Source organism: Natrix helvetica, assembly GCF_964273705.1.
Source record: "Natrix helvetica genome assembly, chromosome: 1".
Taxonomy (NCBI): domain Eukaryota; kingdom Metazoa; phylum Chordata; class Lepidosauria; order Squamata; family Natricidae; genus Natrix; species Natrix helvetica.
The window spans coordinates 122158519-122180691 of record NC_138548.1 but is presented as its reverse complement, the minus strand read 5'-3'; the positions used below and the strand labels follow the sequence as shown (position 1 = coordinate 122180691).

The 22173-nt window shown below is 41.1% G+C and overlaps 1 protein-coding gene across 9 annotated transcripts in view; it reads left to right on the top strand.

Moving 5' to 3' along the window:
- The window catches only part of CTNND1 (catenin delta 1), a 74960-nt gene that overhangs the window by 42937 nt on the left and 9850 nt on the right, over nt 1-22173 (top strand). For all 9 annotated transcript variants that reach the window (XM_081934553.1, XM_081934558.1, XM_081934552.1 and 6 more), the window contains 9 exons: nt 7746-8209; nt 8310-8493; nt 9377-9494; nt 11175-11328; nt 13651-13719; nt 15876-16003; nt 19032-19182; nt 20386-20578; nt 22029-22143. In XM_081934553.1, coding sequence (XP_081790679.1) covers nt 7746-8209; nt 8310-8493; nt 9377-9494; nt 11175-11328; nt 13651-13719; nt 15876-16003; nt 19032-19182; nt 20386-20578; nt 22029-22143 — 1576 coding nt within the window. The remainder of the gene's footprint in view (nt 1-7745; nt 8210-8309; nt 8494-9376; nt 9495-11174; nt 11329-13650; nt 13720-15875; nt 16004-19031; nt 19183-20385; nt 20579-22028; nt 22144-22173) is intronic.

The following is a 22173-nucleotide window of genomic DNA, read 5'->3' as shown; positions in this document are numbered from 1 at the left end:
TGTGTGCTCAAAGTGAGGAGAGGATGAGCCAGAAGTGGTATTCAGTGGGTTCTGACCAGTTCTGGAGAACTTGTAAATACCATCTCTGACTGGGCCCTGCCCCCATCTATTCTCTGCCTCCCGAGTCCCAGCTGATCAGGAGGGAATGGGGATTTTGCAGTAATCTTCCCCTGCCACGCCCACCAAGCCACGCCAAGCCACGCCTGCCAAGCCACGCCCACAGAACTGGTAGTAAAAAAATTTGAATCCCACCACTGGGATGAGCCCTTGTGGCCCAATAGCCTTTTGGCTTTAAATGGCAATGAACAGCTCTGGAAAGTCAGGGTACAAATTGGGAAATCAGAGAAGGGTGAAAAAGGTTATCCTCTCCTTTCCTCTCATTCTTATAACCCTGGTCTGAATTTGGAGTTTTCCTCAACTGACTTTCTTGATACACTTAGGTGGTTATTCCTAATCATAGATATCCCAAATCACACCACAATTTTAGCCCTGATTTTCTGCAGGGAAACTTCATGCTCTTCCTTTCTTTTTAACTGAAGGTTAGCATCAGTCATTAAAGCTGTTGCCAAAGAACATATGCAGCTGTGAAGCAATTACAGTAGCAAAGACTGTCCTGAATTTCCCAATCACTATCTTGGCAAGGAGAATAGCACTAGCTACACTCAGCAAAGACCTCTGCAAGTAATCTGGAATCTCTCTGTATTCAATTGAGTAGATAAGATCCTAAAATAACCAGCTCCTAGAGACCTTACAGCAGCTGGTTTCTGACAAAGTCCGGGAGAAGGATTATTGCTGTTATCATCATATGCTTTCTTGATACTGACAAAATAAAGAGGAGCCATTTCCATTGGTTGACAGCTGAAATGACCTCTGGGGGCCTGTCATTCCCATGTGTTTTAAAGCCTGAAAATCATGTTGTGAAGGTAACCATTTAAATAACTAGTCCAACCTCAGCTGCATGCTGAGAACACTTATCCGTAATTATTTCTTTTGTGATTCATGGTGGCCTTGATATGTTGAAAATACTTGATCTTTGGTGCCCTCCCCAACATTTGAATGGATGTAATTGACATAAGATCCTTGTCTAACAAAGGATTGGCTCCATTTTAGACCTGTGAGAGGCAAACTTCTTGTTTTATAGGATGATGTCAAGATAATCCTAATCATTGCTTCACTTCATTTGAATTTGCATCTCCTTTCCCTTGTGCTACAGCATGATCTAGATCAGGGCTGTCAAACTGGTGGCCCGTGGGCCAGATGCGTCACACGCTGGCCACGCCCATGCCCAGTTTAGTGAACGGGAAAAAAGTCCCCATATGTCACATGATGACACCGTGACAACACGAGATCGACACCCCTGAGTTAGATGAATGTATATCGACACATCTCGTATCCAAATTGAATCATGAGTAACTCTGTTGGACTTCTCTGTAGTTTTAAATATTGACATGCTTGCTGGAATGGATTTGGGGAGGAGATTCTTTGAGATGGTGCTGTGGAGGTGGATATTATTAGACATCTTAGCTACTGGCATAGAGTGTGTGACAGGCAATTACTGTGAGAGGTGGCTTGGAGTTCACTGGCCGACTTAAATTGACTGTCAAGTGCCTCTCCCTTTCCATCTAAATTTAGAAAAGTTGTAGGTAACAATAGGTTGGATGAGACCCTATTGTTGTTTTGCGGAAAATAGGAGACGGAGGTATGTTTGCTGCCTTAAGTTGACCAAATTAAAAAAGAAGTAGGATAAAATAACAACTGGCAAATTAAATCTTTAATACATTGCTTGCGTTTAGTAGAAAAAGGGCCAGGGCTTATTAATCTGTCTTGGGTGCCATTGCGTTCCCTTTGAAACCCAACTAGCAGTTTAAATATATCCTAGTTCAGACTTTGCTATGGATATCTGTTTAATTGTGTGGCCAGGAAAAGTGCTTTTGCACTTCAGCTAGTGCACAATCTGCACCTTTTCCTGGAGATGTTGTGTGAATATTTATAACCCAAAATCTTCAGTTGTATCTTGATTGGACAACTGTAAGCTGCTTTGCTTGAGTCTTTCCCTAAAGAGTGCTCAGAACTTCCGTTGGCTGAGAATTCTCCAACTAAACTGCGGAACATTGTAGGAAGCATGTGATTCTATCACAATAATTTTAATAGCCGGTTATGACCTATAAAGTTGTATGGGAGCCAATGCCTAAATGACTGCTCTCCCATGCAAATTAGCTTAGATTTTATTGAAAGAAGCTTTCAGTTTCAAGCTTTCCTTTTTCCTTTCCCCTGACATCTTTGATAGTGCTTCCAAAGTATGGAAGTCCTTAATAGAAGAAGGTCTTTTCTGATGACCTTTTTATAAACAAGCATGTGTTGCTTAGACTAGGGTTTAGTTCTGTCTCATTTCATTATAGGCCCTTGCACTTGCTGTTTTTTTAGATTTACTCTTTGGAGGATTTCTTTTGCCACCTGCTTTTTATGCTTTACGTTGCCCGTTGCATTTTATGGCTACCTGCCTTGAGTACTCATTTGTAGGAGAAGGCGGGATATAATTCAACAGATTAAAAATGCTTCAAAACTCTGGGTAGGAATGAACTCTCTATTGAACTGATACTAATGATGCTGTTTCTTCGGTTTGACCAGAGTCAATGATTAAACAACCTGCAAGTCTTTATTATAATAGAGAAATGTCATTGGTTACCTGTGACCTTGGTATAAAAATTGCTCCAATGGAATCTACATAGGTGGATTTTGACCTCTAGCCACCCGTTGTGAAACCAGTGTGCTGTGTACAGACTGATAAAGATCGCAGAGATCTTTGGAATCTGAGTATTTCTTGCAGCTGGCTCTTTCTCTCTGGCTTCCCCCTTATTATCCAGACTGGAGCTTTGTATGTCTGTGTGCAAGCTTGTATGCATTTTTTCCCCCTCCTTCTGACTTTATGGAACGTAACTGGTCTGATATTATCTTAGCTCATTTGTTATGAGCAAGAAACCTGTAAAAGGATTGTGATTTGGTAGCTTAGACAAGAGAGCTGTTAAGAATTTCTCTCATGCATAGTGCCCTCTACTTTTAATTTTTCATGAATGTTGGAGATCCCCTTTTGGAGAATTCTGCCAAAATTCTTAAGAATACACAAAACATTTGGGAGATAATGGGCCTGGACAATAAGTCACGGGAGAGGTTTAATTTCCTCTTGCTCTCACATCGTTCACATCGTTCGAAGAGGGCAAGATTGCCTTGAAACAATTTCCCAGAACAGCTGCCAGGTCCAAGTGGTTTGCTTTATACTAAGCTTAAAAACAATCCCCCCCCCTCCCCTCAGCTTGCATTTGTTGCAGGGAGCAGAATACTATATGCTTACACTCTGTGATCAAGAGATTAGGGAGAAGCAAAGGACTGTGTATTTGTGTGGGTGGGTGCAGGGCTTCAAAAATAACCCAGAACTATGTGGGTATCTTGTATGGACAAGTTTGAAAGATGGAAAATAATTGTTAACCGTCCTTGTCTGTCTCTCAAGGCACCTGGAAAACTTGCAGTCTGGTTCAGAGGTCTTTAAATTCCCTTCCTTCAGGGACCACATTTCATGCTGACTTGTCTGGGGGAAGGTATCAGAGAATGCTCTCTTTAGTCCGGCTGTGAGTGACAGCTCTTAGATTCTGCTGTTGCCGCAAATAAACCACATACGGGCACAAAGCTCTTCTACGGTTATGAGCCTTAAAGCAAGTAATACTTTCTTGAAAATCCTTTGTTGTCACAGATGTTGCTAGAGAACATTTCAGGAACATAACTGAAAGTTATCATTCCGAAGCAATATTTCAGAACCCCTCACAGAGCGTTTACAAATCAGAGCCAGCTATACTGAACTAGGCAGGACAATGGTTTGACTTAGTATGAGGCAGTTCCTTGTGCTGTCAAGAAAAATTAGTGGGGTAGAATAAAGTTATTTATTTTCTTTAGCTTATCTTATGACAAAGTACTTTATCTTGGACATTTTTCAACCAAAGATCAAGAGGCAAACTGATTCCAGACAATTTATTGTTGAATTGCCTTGGCTTACTCAGGTTTTACAAAAAAAAGTTCACATGACATCACCCATCTGGAATCCTCTTATATTTTCCCTAAATATCATGGGATGTCTTACCAAAGGAAGTGCAACTTTTCTGAAAATTGCTGAAGAAAATGTGCGGTGTAATAAGCCATTGGTGTAGATCAGGGGTGTCCAAACTTGGCAACTTTAAGACTTGTGGACTTCAACTCCCAGAATTCCCCAGCCAGCTCTGCTGTCTGGGGAATTCTGGGAGTTGAAGTCCACAAGTCTTAAAGTTGCCAAGTTTGGACACCCTTGGTGAGGATGGATTTGGTATTTACAGTACTTCTGTGTTTTTAAGAGGTACGGTTTTGCTGTAGGCAGTTATGTATTGTGGCTTATCACGCATTTGTGGTGGGCTATCATTTCATTGGGGATGTGGTGGCTCAGTGACTAAGACGCTGAGCTTGTCAATCAGAAAGTTCAAATCCCTAGCGCCACGTTAACAGAGTGAGCTCCCGTTACTTGTCCCAGCTTCTGCCAACCTAGCAGTTTGAAAGCAGGTAAAAATGCAAGTAGAAAAATAGGGACCACTTTGGTGGGAAGGTAACAGTGCTCCATGCGCCTTCGGCGTTTAGTCATGCTGGCCACATGACCATGTAAACGTCTTCGGACGTCTGAATTCATTAGGGCTGTACATTGTTATCGCCTGGCCGCTTCTACCACTACCGGTATCACAAAAGGTTTGATCGGCTTACTTACCATCGGGTCCTCCTCCCTGTCACTTCCACTGGTGTGTGTGGAAGAGCGCCGGTTCTTTACCTTTGAAACAGAGATGAGCACCACCCCCTAGAGTCAGGAACGACTAGCACATATGTGAGAGGTGAACCTTCATCTTTATCATTTCATAATTTTTTTGATGATGTTCTTTTCTATGTTATAACTTGAATAGTATTAAAAAGTTATTTGGTTATTCTTTAAGAAATCAAAATAATGAAAGGCCACTTATGTAAAAGCTCCTCATAGTTTTTAAACTTTAATAAACTAATGAACATTAAAATTACATTAAAATTGTATTATTATGCTAATGAACTAATATTTCTAATGAAATATATCCACCTTAAAACAAAAAGGGGAAAGGTCTAGTTCTAGTCACTGTTATTTTAGTAAAGTAGTTAATGCTGAAAGAAGAGCAAGAGTGTTTTATAAAAAAAAAGTCTTAATAATGGGAAAACTAACTAGAAGGCATGAATCACTTGCAATCCTAGGTGGGAGGTAGGGATTTCACTGTTTCAAGACTGCAGGTTTCATTATCCAAAACTTGAGAGTGAAAATATTGGCAGGTATTTTATTCAGTTTCGTGTTGCAGCTGTTACTGGCTAAATAGGTTGCTTTGTTTGATCAGGGACTTCCCAGTCCTCTTCTAGACAACTGGCATAACACACAGCTCTCCTCCCGAGCTCAAAAAATGTCAAAGATGAACCGGTTTAAAAAAAAAAAAGGCACTCCACCTCCCATCCCAAGCCAACGTTTATGAATTCTGAACTTGAGGCAGATGGTGAGTGAAGGCAGCTTTAGCTATATTTCCTTGGTGCTGCTCCTGTGCGGGCCTAAATGGCAGGGATAACAGGTGCTAAGCTGAGGAATTGCTGGACTCTGCTGCGGAACTTGGACATGGAATGACATAGTCCTGATATGGCCTTTTGTCACTTGGGTAAAAAGTTAGACAATTCAGATAAATGTCCATTCTGTTAAAAGTCAGAATCAAGTTGGCAGTCTTTTGTTCTAATATGTCAGCCTGGCTTTCTTCATACCTACTTACATCGTAGCAGCTCCTAGCTAATTTTAAAAGAATGTAGAGTAATCAGAAGGCGATAAGACACCAGGGACTAAGTGCTGCTATGTACACTGATCAGCTTCTGTGTTTGAGCAAGAGGGAGGTTGGACGGACTTTTCATGCTCACAGTCAGAAAGGAGAGAATATAACTTGAGTTGAAAGACATAATTCTTTCTCCAAAGGCCAAGATCTCAACAGCTCTGCCATGCGTAGCTCTGTTTCCAACAGTACTTGAAGAAATTAAAAACCTCAATTTTAAATTGTGGATCTACACCAGTCCTCAACTTACAATCATTTGTTTCGTGACCATTCAAAAGTTAAAACGGCACTGGGGGAAAAGTCCCATCCCATTCCTTTTTGCAATGTCTTCCCTTCCCTCCTCACCCTGACCCTAATTTCTGCATTATTTCACTGGCATTTCCTGGGGTTTGTTGTTTTTCTCGGCAATCATTCTCTAAAGCAGGGTGAATGAAGCCTTAAATGCTACAGCCTGCAGAGGACTTCTGTAAATTACAGTGGAGAAGCTAAATTTGATGTGATAAAGAAGAAAATTGCTAAATACCCACTGAGACTTGCTATCCTGAAGGCACAGCTGTTCTCTTGTCGTCTTGCCCTGTCTTATTCCCCAATATTAAACTGTGAGACATGCAGTCTCCTAGGTGTGACACCTTCAGCGAGAGTCATTTAATCATTTTTAAAGCGCTTAAGTAAAGTCTGCTGGCGTGCCTCTAAAATGTTCTGGTACGTTATTATTTACACTTCGATTGTGTCACGTAAAGATCCAGTGTCCTTGAAATGTCATCTAACTTCACCCACCTGACTTGATTGCACAACAAAGAAAGCATTGCAGTGTCGGAGGCCTGCCTGACAAGAAAGCTTTGTGAACGGCTTTGGTATAATTAGAGCAATGGTGAATAGGCCGGATGAGGTAGAAAGGGTCTGTGGTTAGGCATAGATGACATCTACTTGCCCTCTAGTGGTCAAGTTAGAACCGCACCTGCTCAGAGGAAAAACTCTTGTTGACAACATCTAATTCGATTAAAAAAAAAATTTCCCCCTAGGCCCAGAGCTTGGCTACCTGTGTGGCCTAAGCCAACTTCTGGGCCTTCTCCCTCTGCTTTTTATTGGGCAATGAGGCAGGTTGAAGGAAACCTACCTGCACTCCTGTATTCTGCCAGGATTAGGAGAGAAGGTCATGCTGGATTTCTTTACTGCCATGACCCAAGCATGAGAGATGCTGCTGGAAAAATAGCTATCAGAGCATAATCTTTTAGGAATGCTCTTGGTTTTGAAGTGGATGAGGTTAGCGGCATTGGTAATGACTAAAGGTATGTGTTATTCAGATCCAAAAATGTAGCATTTTTGGGGATGCAAAAATGCAGCATTCTCAGATACAATGAGGATGTGGATATCATCCTCATTCTATCTGACGGCGTCCCCTTAAGGAACCATACCGTTTTCTGGACTCATACTTGCATAGCATTAACCATTAGATCCTCCCATGCTACGTAGCATATCGGACAGCATACTTGCAGGCTTCGGGAAATAGGAATTTCAGTTCACTATGCCCTGTTATCACCTCTTAAATGACAATTAGTATTTTCCTGACCATTCTGGAAGAGTCCTTTAAGGAGCTACCAACCTTATACATATTATACATATGTTCCCACATCAGATAGAAAGCATCTTTGGATTCAAACACTGTTCATCTCTAGTGATGAGATGATGGCGCCTGAGGCTTACCAGGGAGTGTGTCATTTCTAATTCTGATTGCAAAGGTGTCCTCATTAGAGAGTTAGTAGGTTAGTACAGAGCTCTTCTCTGGGGGCATTGTAGCTGTGGCCTTGATAATAGATGGCTTACCTGGCCGTTTACTTTCTTTTCTGTTTGCAGGAGTTACGAAGACATGCTTGTGGATGACATAGGTAGAGACCAGTATTACTGGTCCCCAATGGCACAACCTGATAGAGGCAGCCTAGCCAGTCTGGACAGCCTGCGAAAAGGAGGCCCACCTCCAGCCAATTGGCGCCAGCCTGAGCTTCCTGAGGTGATAGCTATGCTGGGGTTCCGTATGGATGCAGTCAAGTCCAATGCTGCAGCCTACCTGCAACACTTGTGCTACCGAAATGACAAGGTGAAAACAGATGTGCGCAAGCTAAAGGGTATTCCTGTACTCGTCGGGCTACTGGATCATCCCAAGAAAGAGGTGCACTATGGGGCATGTGGGGCCCTCAAGAACATCTCCTATGGCAGAGACCAGGACAACAAGGTTGCCATCAAGAATTGTGATGGTGTCCCTGCTTTAGTGCGCCTGCTCCGAAAGGCACGTGATATGGACCTCACTGAAGTCATTACAGGTAACCATTGCTGGCATTGCCCATAGAGAATGGCTAGAGATGTAAGGGCCTTTCTGGCACACACATAAGTTTTTGAATAACGTTGTATTTTCCACCACAGGGACACTCTGGAACCTATCCTCTCATGACTCAATAAAAATGGCCATTGTGGATAATGCCTTACATGCCCTCACGGATGAGGTTATCATCCCACACTCTGGATGGGAACGAGAGCCCAGCGAAGACACCAAGCCCCGCCATATAGAGTGGGAATCAGTGCTCACCAACACCATTGGCTGCCTTAGGTGAGCTGGATCTATGCTGTTATTGCAAGGACTCTTGACAGTTCTTTGAAGAGCAGCATCCAAACTGCAAAAACTGATGAAGCTTGAGGATTTTCCTCTTGGGGAAAAGGCCATTTGGTGCCAGGGATTGTTTCTTAGAATAGTCCAGTCGGGAAAGAGATACAGTATTGGCCACAGAAGAGGATCTTCAGGGACTTTGTGCTTCCTGGCTTGCCTGATATGCAGTAAGCTTGGGTTGGCTTTATAACTCTGGACAGTAAATCCTAGTGGCTATCCACATAATCAAAACTGGGAATAAGAGAGGGGCTTTTCAGAATGAGGACAATGGAGCTGTCAATCGTTTCAGTAGAAAGTTTTATCAAAAATAGAAATACCCTGTGGAAAGATGGGCAGCCAATAAAATTTATAAACAAATAAATGTAAGTAAAATTGGCAATATCAACGTTGAAACAGATGGCATGTGTCTGCACTTTGTTCAGCATTGGCTGAAATCTCAAGGTCTGATAGAGGGTATGTTAAAGATTGCGGAAGACTGAAGAATCCTCCTGTTGCTGAATTTAGAAGTTCACACTTGGGCCTTAAAATTCTCCACCCAAACTCCCACATAGATTAGATTTCACAGATTGTGATAAAGCTTCAGTGTGATTTGTTTGGCTTACCACCTAGTGTGAAACTGGTGATTTGTAATGCAGAGTTTAATGCTTGGCATGCTTTGTGAAAACAAGCACATCAGGGTTGGACAAATAATGCTGTAATGCGTTGTGTGAAAGTAGCCACAACGTTGAGAGTAGAAGTTGGGTTAAATTGGCTTAAAGCTGACATATTTTAAAAGCCATAACTGCTGGTGTCTTCATCCTTCTAAAAGATTTTCTTGGTTTTATAGGAACGTCAGCTCAGAGAGGAGTGAAGCCCGTCGAAAGCTGCGGGAGTGTGATGGGCTAGTGGATGCACTTTTATACATTGTCCAAGCAGAAATTGGCCAGAAAGATTTAGACAGCAAGGTAAAGAGAAGGGGGGAAAGCACACAAAACTTCCTCCCACAGCTCATTTTTAGTGGAATATATGCAGTTGGGCTTTTCCTCCACCTCATGTTCCGTGAGTTCTACTTGGCTTAACCATTTTCTGAGCAAACGAAAGAAATCATATGTCATTAGAGAGATCTGAAGGTTCGCCTTATGGGGATTGAAGAAGAATATTTAAATTTCCTCTTTCATTTCATGCCTTGGTAAGGCCACATTTGGAATACTGCATTCAGTTCTGGTCGCCACGATGTAAAAAAGATGTTGAGACTCTAGAAAGAGTGCAGAGGAGAGCAACAAAGATGTTTAGGGGACTGGAGGCTAAAACATATAAAGAAACTGGAATTGAGTATGTCTAGTTTAATGAAAAGAAGGACTAGGGGAGACATGATAGCAGTGTTCCAATATCTCAGGGGTTGCCACAAAGAAGAGGGAGTCAAACTGTTCTCCAAGGCACCTGAGGGTAGAACAAGAAGCAATGGGTAGAAAAGAGAGAAATAAAGTAAAACTAAGGAGAAATTTCCTGACAGAACAATTAATCAGTGAAGCAACTTGCCTCCAGAAGTTGTGAATGCTCAAACACTGGAAGTTTTTAAGAAGAGATTGGACAACGATTTGTCTGAAATGGTATAAGGTTTCCTGCCTGAGTAAGAGGTTGGATTAGAAGACCTCCAAGGTCCCTTCAAATACTGTTATTCAATTCTGAGGCTAGACTAGTATTCACTGCTGTTCTTTAGGATGTACAATGTTGTTGCATGGGCCATCTGCTTTTCCCATATCCTCAATTTTAAATAGGGCAGGCTTTTACCAGAGATATAAAAACAAAAGCAGTAAGATCTTTGGATGGGTGATTTAGAAACAAAAGTAAGAGCAATCATTTCCCCATTGCATGCATATATTTTCTTCCCATTTTATATCCCAGATCCATTATGTGCAAAGCAGGGCATGATACCTGTTCCTCCTGCCACTTTCTAGGACTCCCCAGCAGCTTAATAAGACCATCTTCCATTTGTGGAAGTTAGTTATTATACAACAGGCAATCAAGTGGGTGATAGTTCAAATATTCGTGTTCTAAAGTCAAAGAACAATAACTGTATATAGCCCAATTTCATGGCTTGTGATTAGGAATTCAGGAGGTTGTTGTAACCCATCTGGGAAAACTGTTTTGAAGCGTGGCACTAAAAATATTAAAATAACAATAACATAATCTAAACTTCTTGAAAGAATTCCGACTCTAATGAACCTGACTATGCCACCCTTAATCTTAAACCTCAGTGAAAATAGCACAGAAGGGCCCAATGAGACTGGTTCTTCCTGTTAGGACGTTCTCCCTTCTGATAAGAGTTGCCGCCTCTCCCTTTCTGTGTATGCGTTACTTCTGACTCAGTATCTAGATCTGTACCTTTCACAGTGTACTTTTAAGCAGGGAAAACGTATAAGCACTCCCACAACCTTCAGTAACCAGTTTTGTATCTCTTCATAAGAATCTTTAATTTTAGCTTTCTGCTCAGAGGGCACTCTACCTGGTTAACCATTTAAAAAAATTTAAAAGCAAGGAAAATAACAGTTTAAATAATGAAGACTGGAATGGTCTGGTTATGCTGTGAAGCGTTTGAGCTCCTGTGGCTTTCCTGCCTAACGTGAGGAACTGTTTTCCCTTAGCTTGTGGAGAACTCTGTCTGCCTACTGAGGAACTTGTCCTATCAGGTACATCGTGAAATCCCACATGCCGAGCGCTATCAGGAAGCCCCCATCAATGCTGCCAACAACACTGGCCCCCACGCAGCCAGTTGCTTTGGTGCCAAAAAAGGCAAAGGTACGTAACTTTGGACTACCTGCTCCTGTGCTAAGTAGCTGGAGAAAAGGGCGGGTAGAACTAGAAGGGTGAGGATGTTGGCTTTTAAATGCTTCTAATCCTTGGCTTCATAAGGCAAGCTATTGCTTTCCATAGAAGCATCTTGGGGTCGCTTTCTGGCTGTCCTGCTCTTTATCTCACAAGGCCTAAGGCCTAAGTAACAAGTAGCATTTTTGTTTGGTAATTCAGCTCAGGTGATGGATGGTTCTTCAATTAATTTGTGGCCTATTTCCCCTTCTCTTTGCTTTACATTTCTCCCCCCCTCCCCCAAATGGCTGTGATCCTGCTGGCATCTCTTCTCTCTTGCCTCCCTTCTTCCCTGTCCTTCTCTGCGCCAAAAGATGAGTGGTTCGCTAGAGGTGAGTTGGGCTTTTTGATTTTTTTGGCATGCCTGTTTGTGTGATACCCAATTTTTCCTCATTAGTGTGACTGAAGCCAATCCGAAGCATAAGCAAGGGCGGTGTTGAATGCTGTTGAGGCCCCTTGCTTGTCTCGTGGTGTGAGGATGCTCTCTTTCTGTTCTTTTGCTTGCGCTGTGTTTGGGGAGAGACATCAGACCACCTGAAAGAAATAGGATAATGATGAATCAAGTGAAGTCAGCATGAAAGCCACTTCTCAATTAAGATATTAAATTGAGGTTTCAGGAAACAGGCTTGGAAATAAACATGGATGACAATAACAGCTGGTGAGTTTTGAGTGTGACTCCTCCCGCGCCTCACTTCGGAGACTGTATTCTCAGGTTGCGAATGGGTAACCTGTGGAGCCTCTGCTTTATAGGAGAGGAGAGAACAGTACCCACGAAAACTACTCAAGATCCACTTTAGAGGTGGATTCATTTGTATTACTTGACTTTTTCTTCATACAAGGGTTTCTGCTATTCCAGTCTTTGCAACATTCCCACTCCTTAAAGATAAATTTAAAAGTTAACTTAAACAAATACAGATTTTGAACAGATTTTAGGCTAACCGAAGGAGTGCCATCTAGTCTAGTCAACTTCATTTTTCTCAATTTTAGTAAATTGAGTGGAATGATTTTAGATGCCTTTGGATAAATGCAGTAACTTGGCATGCTAGCATGTTTCGAGCCCCAATAAATATGAGATCAAGTAGAGAAATCATTTTCTGAATGGCAGTGTGGTAGCATCTAGTCCTTAATGGAAGAGTACATTGATTCTAATTTTGACTGTATATTAATGTGAAAGAAGTAAATTTGGATTTGCACATCATGGTTCACTATAATTTGTTCAATAAGCCACAGATGGCCATTGCAAATCAAGCTATAAACCATCATTTGCAACTTTATTGGCTGGTTTCATGCATCTTGCTAAGAAACAGATGGCTCATAATGGCTTACTACAGGCTTTTACATCTAACTGCGACCCCTCCCTCTCTGATAATGTGGACTTCAGTTTCTAGACTTTCATAGCCAGTTTGATCATCAATGAGCCTTCTGAAAGTTGTGGAAGTTCACATGTCTGAAGGCTCAGATTTTACCCAGCATATTAAACAGCTAGTTTTAAGAGCATATTTGAATGTGAACATTTAAATTAAATGGAAAAGGATCATTCAGATGCTTGGTATGCATGGAGCTTCAAATGCACTCTTGGCATCTCCAGTTAAATGTCTGTAATCAAAATGCCAGGAGAGACTTTTTTGGGGGGAGAGTTACTAACAGTTGTAACAGATGGTGCAGAAATAGTCAGTTCATGAGCCTGGCTCCTGTGAAGGCAGATCTTTTTTTTCTGAATCCTAATTATAGTTTAGTAGGTGTGAATCTCTCCTTTATTTGTGCATTTTTCCTTAAGCAAAAGAAATCAAAGTGTGGAACTATATTTCTTGTGTCTGGTTAGACTGTAGGCCCACCCGAACCTATGGTACGTGTGCCACGGATGGCACACAGACCCCTCTCTGCAGGCACGTGAGCTGTCACCCAGCTCAGCTCCACTGCGCAAGCGTGCATGCCTCCCACCAGCCAGCTGATTTTGGGGTCTCTGCCATGCATGCAGGAGATATGCATGCGCAGGGGTTGTGCGTGCATGCATGGGGGGGCGGGGGCATGCGTGCATGCATGGGGGTGCTCCCACAACCCATTTTTGGTCCCAGGAGGCTTCAGAGAGGCCTGCTAAGCCCAAAACGGGGAGTGGGAGTGTGTGTCATGCGCGCATTGCATTGTGGGTGTGGGCACGCGAAGCCAAAAAGGTTAGCTATCCCTACTATAGGCATTGAGTGGGATCTATACCTTAGGATTTCTTTTTGTTATATTTGATTTTTTTTTCTTTTCAAGGTAAAAAGCAGACAGAGGATCCTTCTACTGATATAGTTGACTTCCCCAAAAGACAAACCCCTGCAAAAGGTATGGCTTCTTTCGCTGCTGGAAGAACAGTAGCTCAACGAAAGCAAACATGCTTTGTTTGCACAAGGTCCCGCATTTGATCCTTCATAAGATAAGGCACCAGTTGATGACAAAAGCTCTTTGTCCAGGATCTGATGAACTGTTGCCCGTCAAAATAGACAGTATCGAGTTGGATCAGCCTTGTCCAAACTCATATCTCAAAAATGCATGCTGTAGCATTTATAGGCATATTGTCTGGGAATTCTTTTAATTTAAGGAAATCTGGGAGTTTTATAGAAGGTTGAATTTGATGGACGGTTCCGTTGTGATCACAGTTATGTTGTGATACAACGTCCTATATTTCTAGAGTATATATTTTTTCTTCAATGTCCTCCTTTCTTTGGGAGAACTGGTTGTTCTTCTTTAACTGTTTTCCTACATGGGTTTTGTTGCATGCATTTGTCCTTACATGTTTGGCTTTAGGAAGGCAAAGGTGGTAAGTCATATACTGCTGAGAAATGTTTTATTGAAGGTTTGAGTTGAAAATACATTTTTTCCTCCAACCTTAATAAACAATCTCAAATCTAACAAAGGTGTGACTCATAGGTGTGGCAGGAAATTACCCAGTTGTAGGATGACCAAAGCAGTTTAAAAGGCAGTGGCCTTATTTCTGTAACCATTGCTAAATCTGGGAATAAAACAGAGCACAGATACTCTTAGTCACAGGAAATCCCCCTTAATAGGAAAGGGCTAACTCCACCTCTTCAGATTAGACTTTGGGCCTTCTATCTTCCTATCTACTGTACTGTTCTGCTTCCCTTTAGTTTTAATAATCTGACTTCTAGAGGAACAGTGGCTTTCCATTGGCTCCCTCTTGGGAACCAGGAATGTTAAAGAAGGAAGAGTAGATGAAAATTTAAACGTTCAGAAGAAATTTGAACGAAAAAGCCAATTGGGAAAAAATTGTTTTCATCTAATCTAACTAAACTGGAAGAGAGCCTGAGAAATGCATCCAGTCCTGATCAGACTGAGTCTAAAACTGGGAGGAGTCACCAAAGATGGTGTGATGTCACAGCTGTAAACTCAGTCCTGTTGGTCAATGGACAGAGATAACCCATCTTGGCTGCTATCTCCACCACCCAGAGAACGGGCATATCAGGTAAGAACCAATGCCCATTCTCTCTTAGCTGTCCAAAAGCAGTCCCTCAGTCAGCTGCCAGCAAGAGGTTGCAGCTGAGAGATCTGCAAGGGCTCCAAAGAGTTGGAATGCAGAGGATCAAGTTGCAGTACCAGTCTGAACTGCCCTCAAAGTAGCAGGATTGAATGAAGTAGGTTGTACACAAACCTACTTGTTCACCTTGATGGACTAGGCATCAACTAGCAGCAGCCTGAAAACAAACGTGTGTGTGCGTGTACAATTATATATATATATGTGCAAAGTGTTCTTGTGTGTGTAAACTAGAGATCCTAAGGAACAGTTCAATCTTGACTTCCACAGCAATGTGTAAACATGATGGGGAACCTTGGAAAAAGGTTGTAGTGATTTCATATTCTATGCTGGCGAATGGAGGTGGATTAAGTACTAAAAAGCATCCTCCTGAATTGGGTCCCATTTATCAGCTGCCTCCTTTTTCTATGTGCTTATTCATTTAAAAGAATTCTTTGCTGCCCACAACATTAACAGAAACAAAGTACACTTGAGGAAGCAACACCTAAAAAGTTGCAGAATAGCAATAGCACTTAAACTTATATGCCACTTTACAGTGCTTTACAACCCTCTCTAAGCTGTTTACACAGTCAGCCTATTGCCCCCAATAATCTGGGTCCTCATTTTACCCACATCGGAAGGTTGGAAGGCTGAGTCAACCTTCAGCCTGGTGAGATTTGAATTGCCAAATTGCAGCTAGCAGTCAGCTGAAGTAGCCTGCAGTACTGCACTCTTAACCACTGCGGCACAAGTTAAATGGCCAGCAAGAAGACACATACAGACACACACACACACACACACATTTTTTTTAAAATTTGAAAGAGCAAGTGTTGATACCAGACACCTTTGGAAGGCTGGTTGGAAAATGCCATGATTAAGAAAGTTCTCTTAATAGATGCCTCCAGGGAAGACATGGGAGGCATACAGCTTGACCTGATTTATGTGTAATTGGTTCTCTTTCCTCTGCTAGGCTATGAACTCCTCTTCCAGCCAGAAATTGTCCGCATTTATATTTCATTGTTAAAGGAGAGCAAAACCCCAGCTATCATAGAAGCCTCAGCAGGAGCCCTCCAGAACCTGTGTGCTGGTCGCTGGACGGTGAGTAACCATAAAAGAGAAGCAGTGCTGTAAGATAAATACTTTCCCCTTGAAATTAGTAACTCCAACCAAAGTATTACATTAAGATAGCAAATGTTGGCTGGGTTTGCAAATCTTTAAGTCAAGATGTTCTATATTAACTTATATATAGGAGCTTGTAGACTTCCAAAATAGCCATAGCTTGTTTGCTACTTCCTCGTATGTTGAAACAGCTTTTTCATCACAAATGTATGGATTGGTTAGAAGTTTGGGAAGGGCACAAAATTACATAAGCCAAAAAACTGCAAGCAGGCTATGCTTTCCAAAGTCACATTAAACTAAGCCCATAAATGCTTTTTGATAGATGCTAAGTGCAATCAATCCAAGTGTCTGATTTACCAAAGTCAGAAACTGACACATCTTAATCCAATATATGTAAGAGTAATAGTTGATGTGATGCGACCCAGCCTTAAATTTACAGGTAGTCCTTGACATAGAACTATTTATTTAATGACCAGCCCTCACACTTAACGACCCTTGCAGAATCCCTGCAGTCATGTGGTCATAGTTTGGGTCATTGGCATGTATTTCAAGAGCTGCAGCATGCCAGGGTCATGGGTTCGCCATTTACGATCTTCCCAGGGCTTCCAACAAGCAGAAGTCAATAGAGGAAGCTGGATTCACTTAACAATCGTGTGATTCACTTAACAACTGCAGCAGAAAAAGGTTGTAAAGTCGTATGTGATTCACCAAACAACTGCATCACTTAGTGATGGAATTTCTGGTCCCAGTTGTTGTAAGCCAAGGACTACCTGTAAGCCAAAACACGACCACGCATTCCAAAAGTATTAAACTGAGCCATAGAGGCTGTTAGAGAACTATGTAAAATCAATCAAGGTATCTGATCTATCAAAGTTAGAAACAGACATGACTTAATCATTGTGTGCAACAGTGACTAAGCCAGCTTTATATTTATCTTTGCCCAGCATGTTGACTTGACCTTGTAGTGTAAACATTACAAGAATTTTAAGATCAGGTTGGCTGGTTTCAATAAATTGCCTTTCAGTTTAAATTTTTTTAAAAGTGCTATTCTCTCCCCTCCTGTAGTGTTTGGAGCCACAGGTATGCCGCTCATTTTATACCTTTTTATCGATGTGGCTCCATTCCTAAGAAAACAAAGCAAAAGTTAAAACTCTTTTCCACCAACAATGCTAAAAAGGTTTGCTGTTGTCACCATTGTTCCTTTCCTTTCTGAATAAATGTCTAGAAGTACTCAAGATCCCTTATGTGAGCTTCACAATTTTCTGCTTGTTATAACAGAACAGTACAAATATGATACATTGCAAGTATTTCTGTATTAGAAAAGTACAAGTATGTAGTACAGTAGTAACAAATAAGTAGTAATGGTAGAAAATAGGAGGTAGGTATCTTAAGAGAAAGAACTGGAGAAAAATCATAAAATATAAAGACCTGCAAAGAGAAATAGAGTGACTGTAAAAAAAAGAAAGTACCAATAATAATAGGCACTTCGGATGTAATTCCTAACTATTTGAAACACCACTTGAAAACCATCAATATTGACAAAAATCATCATCGGTCAGTTGCAGAAGGCAGCTTTACTTGGAGCAGCTTATATCCTGCAACGATACTATTAACACCATCAAACAACATTTGCCAATCGCTTTGAGAAGGATTCAATAGGTGGACAAAAATGCCAAATCCAGTCTAAACATCTGGCTGACTGTGTGGTCAAGCATAACAACAACCTGCGACAATATCTGTAGCACCATCAAACATCCTGATTTGCCTCTCCCAGGTCCTTGATAAGGACTTGCTAGGTAGACAAAAATGCCAAACCCAGTCTGAAAATCTGGCTGACTGTGCGATTAAGAATAAGAATAATAGGCTACTTCCTGTACTCTAACTACCTCTCAATGGGATTAAAGATTTGGTGGTAGTTAATAGTCAGTTTCTCTCTCACCATTTAATCCAAAGACTTGTCTGGCAGAAGGAGGCTAAACCTAGTCCAACATTTGCGCTTGTAGTTTCTCCAAAATTCCTGAGTTTTGTGGGAAACTATGATCAAAATGTAAAGCCCAACTTCAAAGTCTTCTGCTTAAGGAATCAATGAAAACAGAATTCCCTCTCTGTATGGAGGAAAAGCAGCCATGGGCAGATTAAGAGGGAACAGAAACGAGCCAATTGTCCTCCCCCACCACACATTTTGTTCTTATTCTTCTTTCGTGTACTGTATCGTTTAAGTGTAAAAGGTTATCTGATGTGGCATTCTGAATGTATGTCTCTGCCTTGCATGTGCCTCCAAGTTGGTGGGATGCATGAAATTGTACGTTGACTTGCAAGACTGTAGATTAAAGATTCAGACTTGCAGAATATCCAATAAGCATTCTTGTGGTTAACCCCCTTTCCCAAATTGGGACAGCACATGCACAATTTTGTTCTCTGGGGTAGCTGATCCAATTTTAAGAGGAGCAGCCTGGAAAAAGTTAGAAATTAACCCTGCTATTTTCACAGCTGCAGAAACTTACCATTCAAATCTCTTCAAATGAGAGTTCAGTCGGAGACTAAAGATCTGGCATGTGTGGCCTCTGGCCTCTTGATAATGATGAGTTTCTAATATAGAATAGTGACGAATAATGAAGTCAGCATTGTGGCAAAATCTTGCTGGTCATGACCAGTTTATCTGGTCATGAAAAAATATATTCAGTGGCAGTATTTGGGTTGACAGTGAGCTTTCTAGATAGAATTAATCTCATTTTTAAAGAAAGACTATCAGTTGATCGATGTAGATGTAATGCTGGAAAATATGATGCTTGAGAACAGCCTTACCCTCCACATATTCTGGGCAACAGCTGCCCTAATTTCTAGACAGGTGATCAAAGGTTGTGCCGGCTTGAGTTAGTAGGAATTGGAATCCGTGACTGAATTCTAATTCCAGACAATGGGGACAAGGTTGGAAAGCAGTTTGAATGACGTCAGCAGCTAGTTGCATTTATTATTCTGAGCCGAGTGTTGCTGTTCTTCCTTGCAGTATGGGAGATACATCCGCTCTGCACTGCGCCAAGAGAAAGGTCTCTCCGCCATTGCGGACCATCTGACCCACGACAGCGAGCGTGTGGTGAAAGCAGCATCCGGAGCCCTGCGCAACTTGGCAGTGGATTCCCGTAACAAGGAGCTGATTGGTAAGTGGGAAAGAAAAGGAGGAGAAGCTCTCTTCTGCAGGGGAATGCATCATTGAAGGAAGAATTCCACTAACAGTCATAAAGTATTCTTATTCAGACATAACAGATTACCAGCTGCCAAATCAAAGGTTTTGCACTGCTTCCCAATCAGCATCAGAAATGGATGGCAAGGCAGGGCCAGTATAAAAGCTTGCATTTCCTCCCCCAGGAGACCCACCCCCAAGTCTTTGTAGTGCAGAGTTTCCTTACCTCATTTAGGAAGGTGGATAGTGTGTCCTTTAAAGAGAAGGAACTTCTTTATCATTAATCACTGGAATGTTGTGAAGTTGAAAGCAAGAGAGGGGAATTAGTGGCCCTTCCAGATACTGCTGAAGTTTAATTGGGGGTGGGGGTGGGGGGGTGCTGGAATTTGTAGTTGAGAAATATCTGGAAGATTGCTGGAATCTGATCCCTGGCCTAAAATCCCACTGAATGAAATAGTATCTTTGCTTGACATACTTCAGAGTTTTGAGGCCTGTTCCTACCTTACCCTAAAAATAGCTTTTGAAAAAGTGGGTTTGACACTTTTACCTGCTCTATGCTGTTCTAGACTAAAAACACTGTAGCTTTTGGGGGAAACTACAAATCACAATATATGTATCATTTTTCTGAAACACAAAAAAAGTAGTTTGTATTATGGAGGAGGCACCTTTTTATGGTCCATTCCCTTTGGAGTTCAGTGCCTTCCACCTTCTGTATCTTTTCAGTGTTAGAACAGCAGTTTCTTCTATATGCTGTATTTAACAGTTTCATTAATTATAATGAATCCACGTGCAATTATATATTTTGTTTCTTGTCTCCTTTCCTGTTGTGTAATTTAAGTTTTGGCTGCCATCTGTTTCTCCTATCATTGTATGTCATTATCCTGATTATGTTGTATTGCCATCTGCAGTCCTTCCAATATTTCACTTGTGAGCTTCCAGGAAATTCTTGCATATGGTTTGCAGGATGGAGGTGCTGACGGCATTTCTATCCAGCCACTTTTGAATGAATATGAATGAATATTTATTTCTTAGCCGCACCCTCTCCCGAAGGACTCGGGGCGGCGTACAATAAAACATATAAAATACATATCTGGACAAGACATACATATAACAAAGACGTGTACAAGTGTTTTAGTGTTTCCTTCTCCTCATTGTGGCTCTGATGTAATCCCACTCATAGGTAAGCATGCCATTCCCAGTTTGGTGAAAAATCTTCCAGGAGGACAGCAGACACAGGCAAGGAACCTCTCTGAAGACACGGTGGTCTCTGTGCTCAATACTATCAATGAAGTCATTGCTGACAATCTGGAAGCAGCCAAGAAACTGCGGGAGACACAAGGCATTGAGAAACTGGTGCTCATCAACAAATCAGGGTAAGGGGGAGTTTTGGGCAAGGGGGAGAAGTAAAGGAGGCTTCTACTTCTCTTTGTAAAAGTCTGGCTTTTAGATTTTTTAAAAATGTCAAGAGTAATTGTATTAAAAATTACCGTAATAAAAACTAATAAAAACCTAAAAGGAAAAAAAAGAATGTACAGAAAATAAAATTAAAAATTAAAGAAAAATAACAATATGGTCAAGAAAAAGAAATCTAAAAAGAAATAACTTCCCCCTTCATAACAAATATAGACAGATTTAATAACATCACCGTTTCATAAAATAAATCCTTAAAGCTTCATCGTTTCAGTCCCAATGTCCATAGAAGCCCATTAAGGGTTACCAGAGATGCCATAACAATTTTAACCTTGATCAAACAAAACAACTTTTAGTCCTTCCTTTTACTTTTATCAGTCTGGATCTTTAATCCTTTCAAATAATGTCCTAAACCTAGAACTTCTTTCCATGTTTTCTTTACCCCTTTTCACAAAATTCTTCAAAACTTTAGTCTCTTTTGTAAAAACCAATATAAGAAAATTACCCAGGTCTCTTGGTTTGTTAGTTGTAAATCCCTTTTAATTATTAAGACATAATTACTTGCGTAACATATGGGTAACATCTTTTTCCATGCCTTTCTTATAGCCTATCATTTTTAAAATCCACTTTCAATTCAGTCTTAATCATATAACACTTATTCCTCTTCCGTAGTATCTCTGAATTCCGTCTGTCTATAGAGGGAGCTATTCTTAAAACTAACTCCCTAGGGTCCCTTGTTAAAAAATATCCTATTATTTATTTATTTATTAAATTTATATGCCACCACATCATTATCCAAACAGCCTGGCTGACTTACAATAAAATGTCCAATGTTGAAATATTTTGCTTCAGTCTGTATTTGTAGGTCTTTAGCTCCTTCTGGTTTTCTCTAATGTCCAATTTTTAAACTCTTATTTTATGTCTTTTTAAAGAATTCAAAACAAAAGCATTTCCCATGGGAAGGATTCTTTATAATTAATTCCAAACTCTTTATTTCAAATTTATGTGGACCTTTAGAGTCCATTTGTTACTTTCTAAAATTAAAATTTAATCACCTCTTTGCTGTTTATCCCGCCCCCCATTTTTAAAAGTCCTTATACTTGAATTTAAAACTTATTTTGCTAAGGATTGAGGGGAACTCAGCCAGTGCTATAATATTGGTCAGTCCAAAGCGTCGTAGCAGCTGTAAAACAGTTAACAAGAATTACCACAAGTGAAGGAAGTACTTGGAGCCCTCTGAAAGGCACTCTCTGTGGTTGACTATTCCCTTGTCGTCTTGTTCTCAAAGCCTGCCGGAAACAACTGTCTTGTGGTCTCCTTGTGGGGAGCAACTGTCTCGAGCATTTGTAGGTGCACTCGAGGTCTTTGCTTATTTTACGTTTTTATAATACACTTTGGTTTTCTTCTCGCTAGGAACCGATCAGAAAGAGAAGTCAGAGCAGCTGCTCTTGTACTGCAGACCATATGGGGGTACAAAGAATTGCGGAAACCCTTAGAGAAGGAAGGTTGGAAGAAATCTGACTTCCAGGTATCTGGGGTCTGAAATGGGATTGTGGAA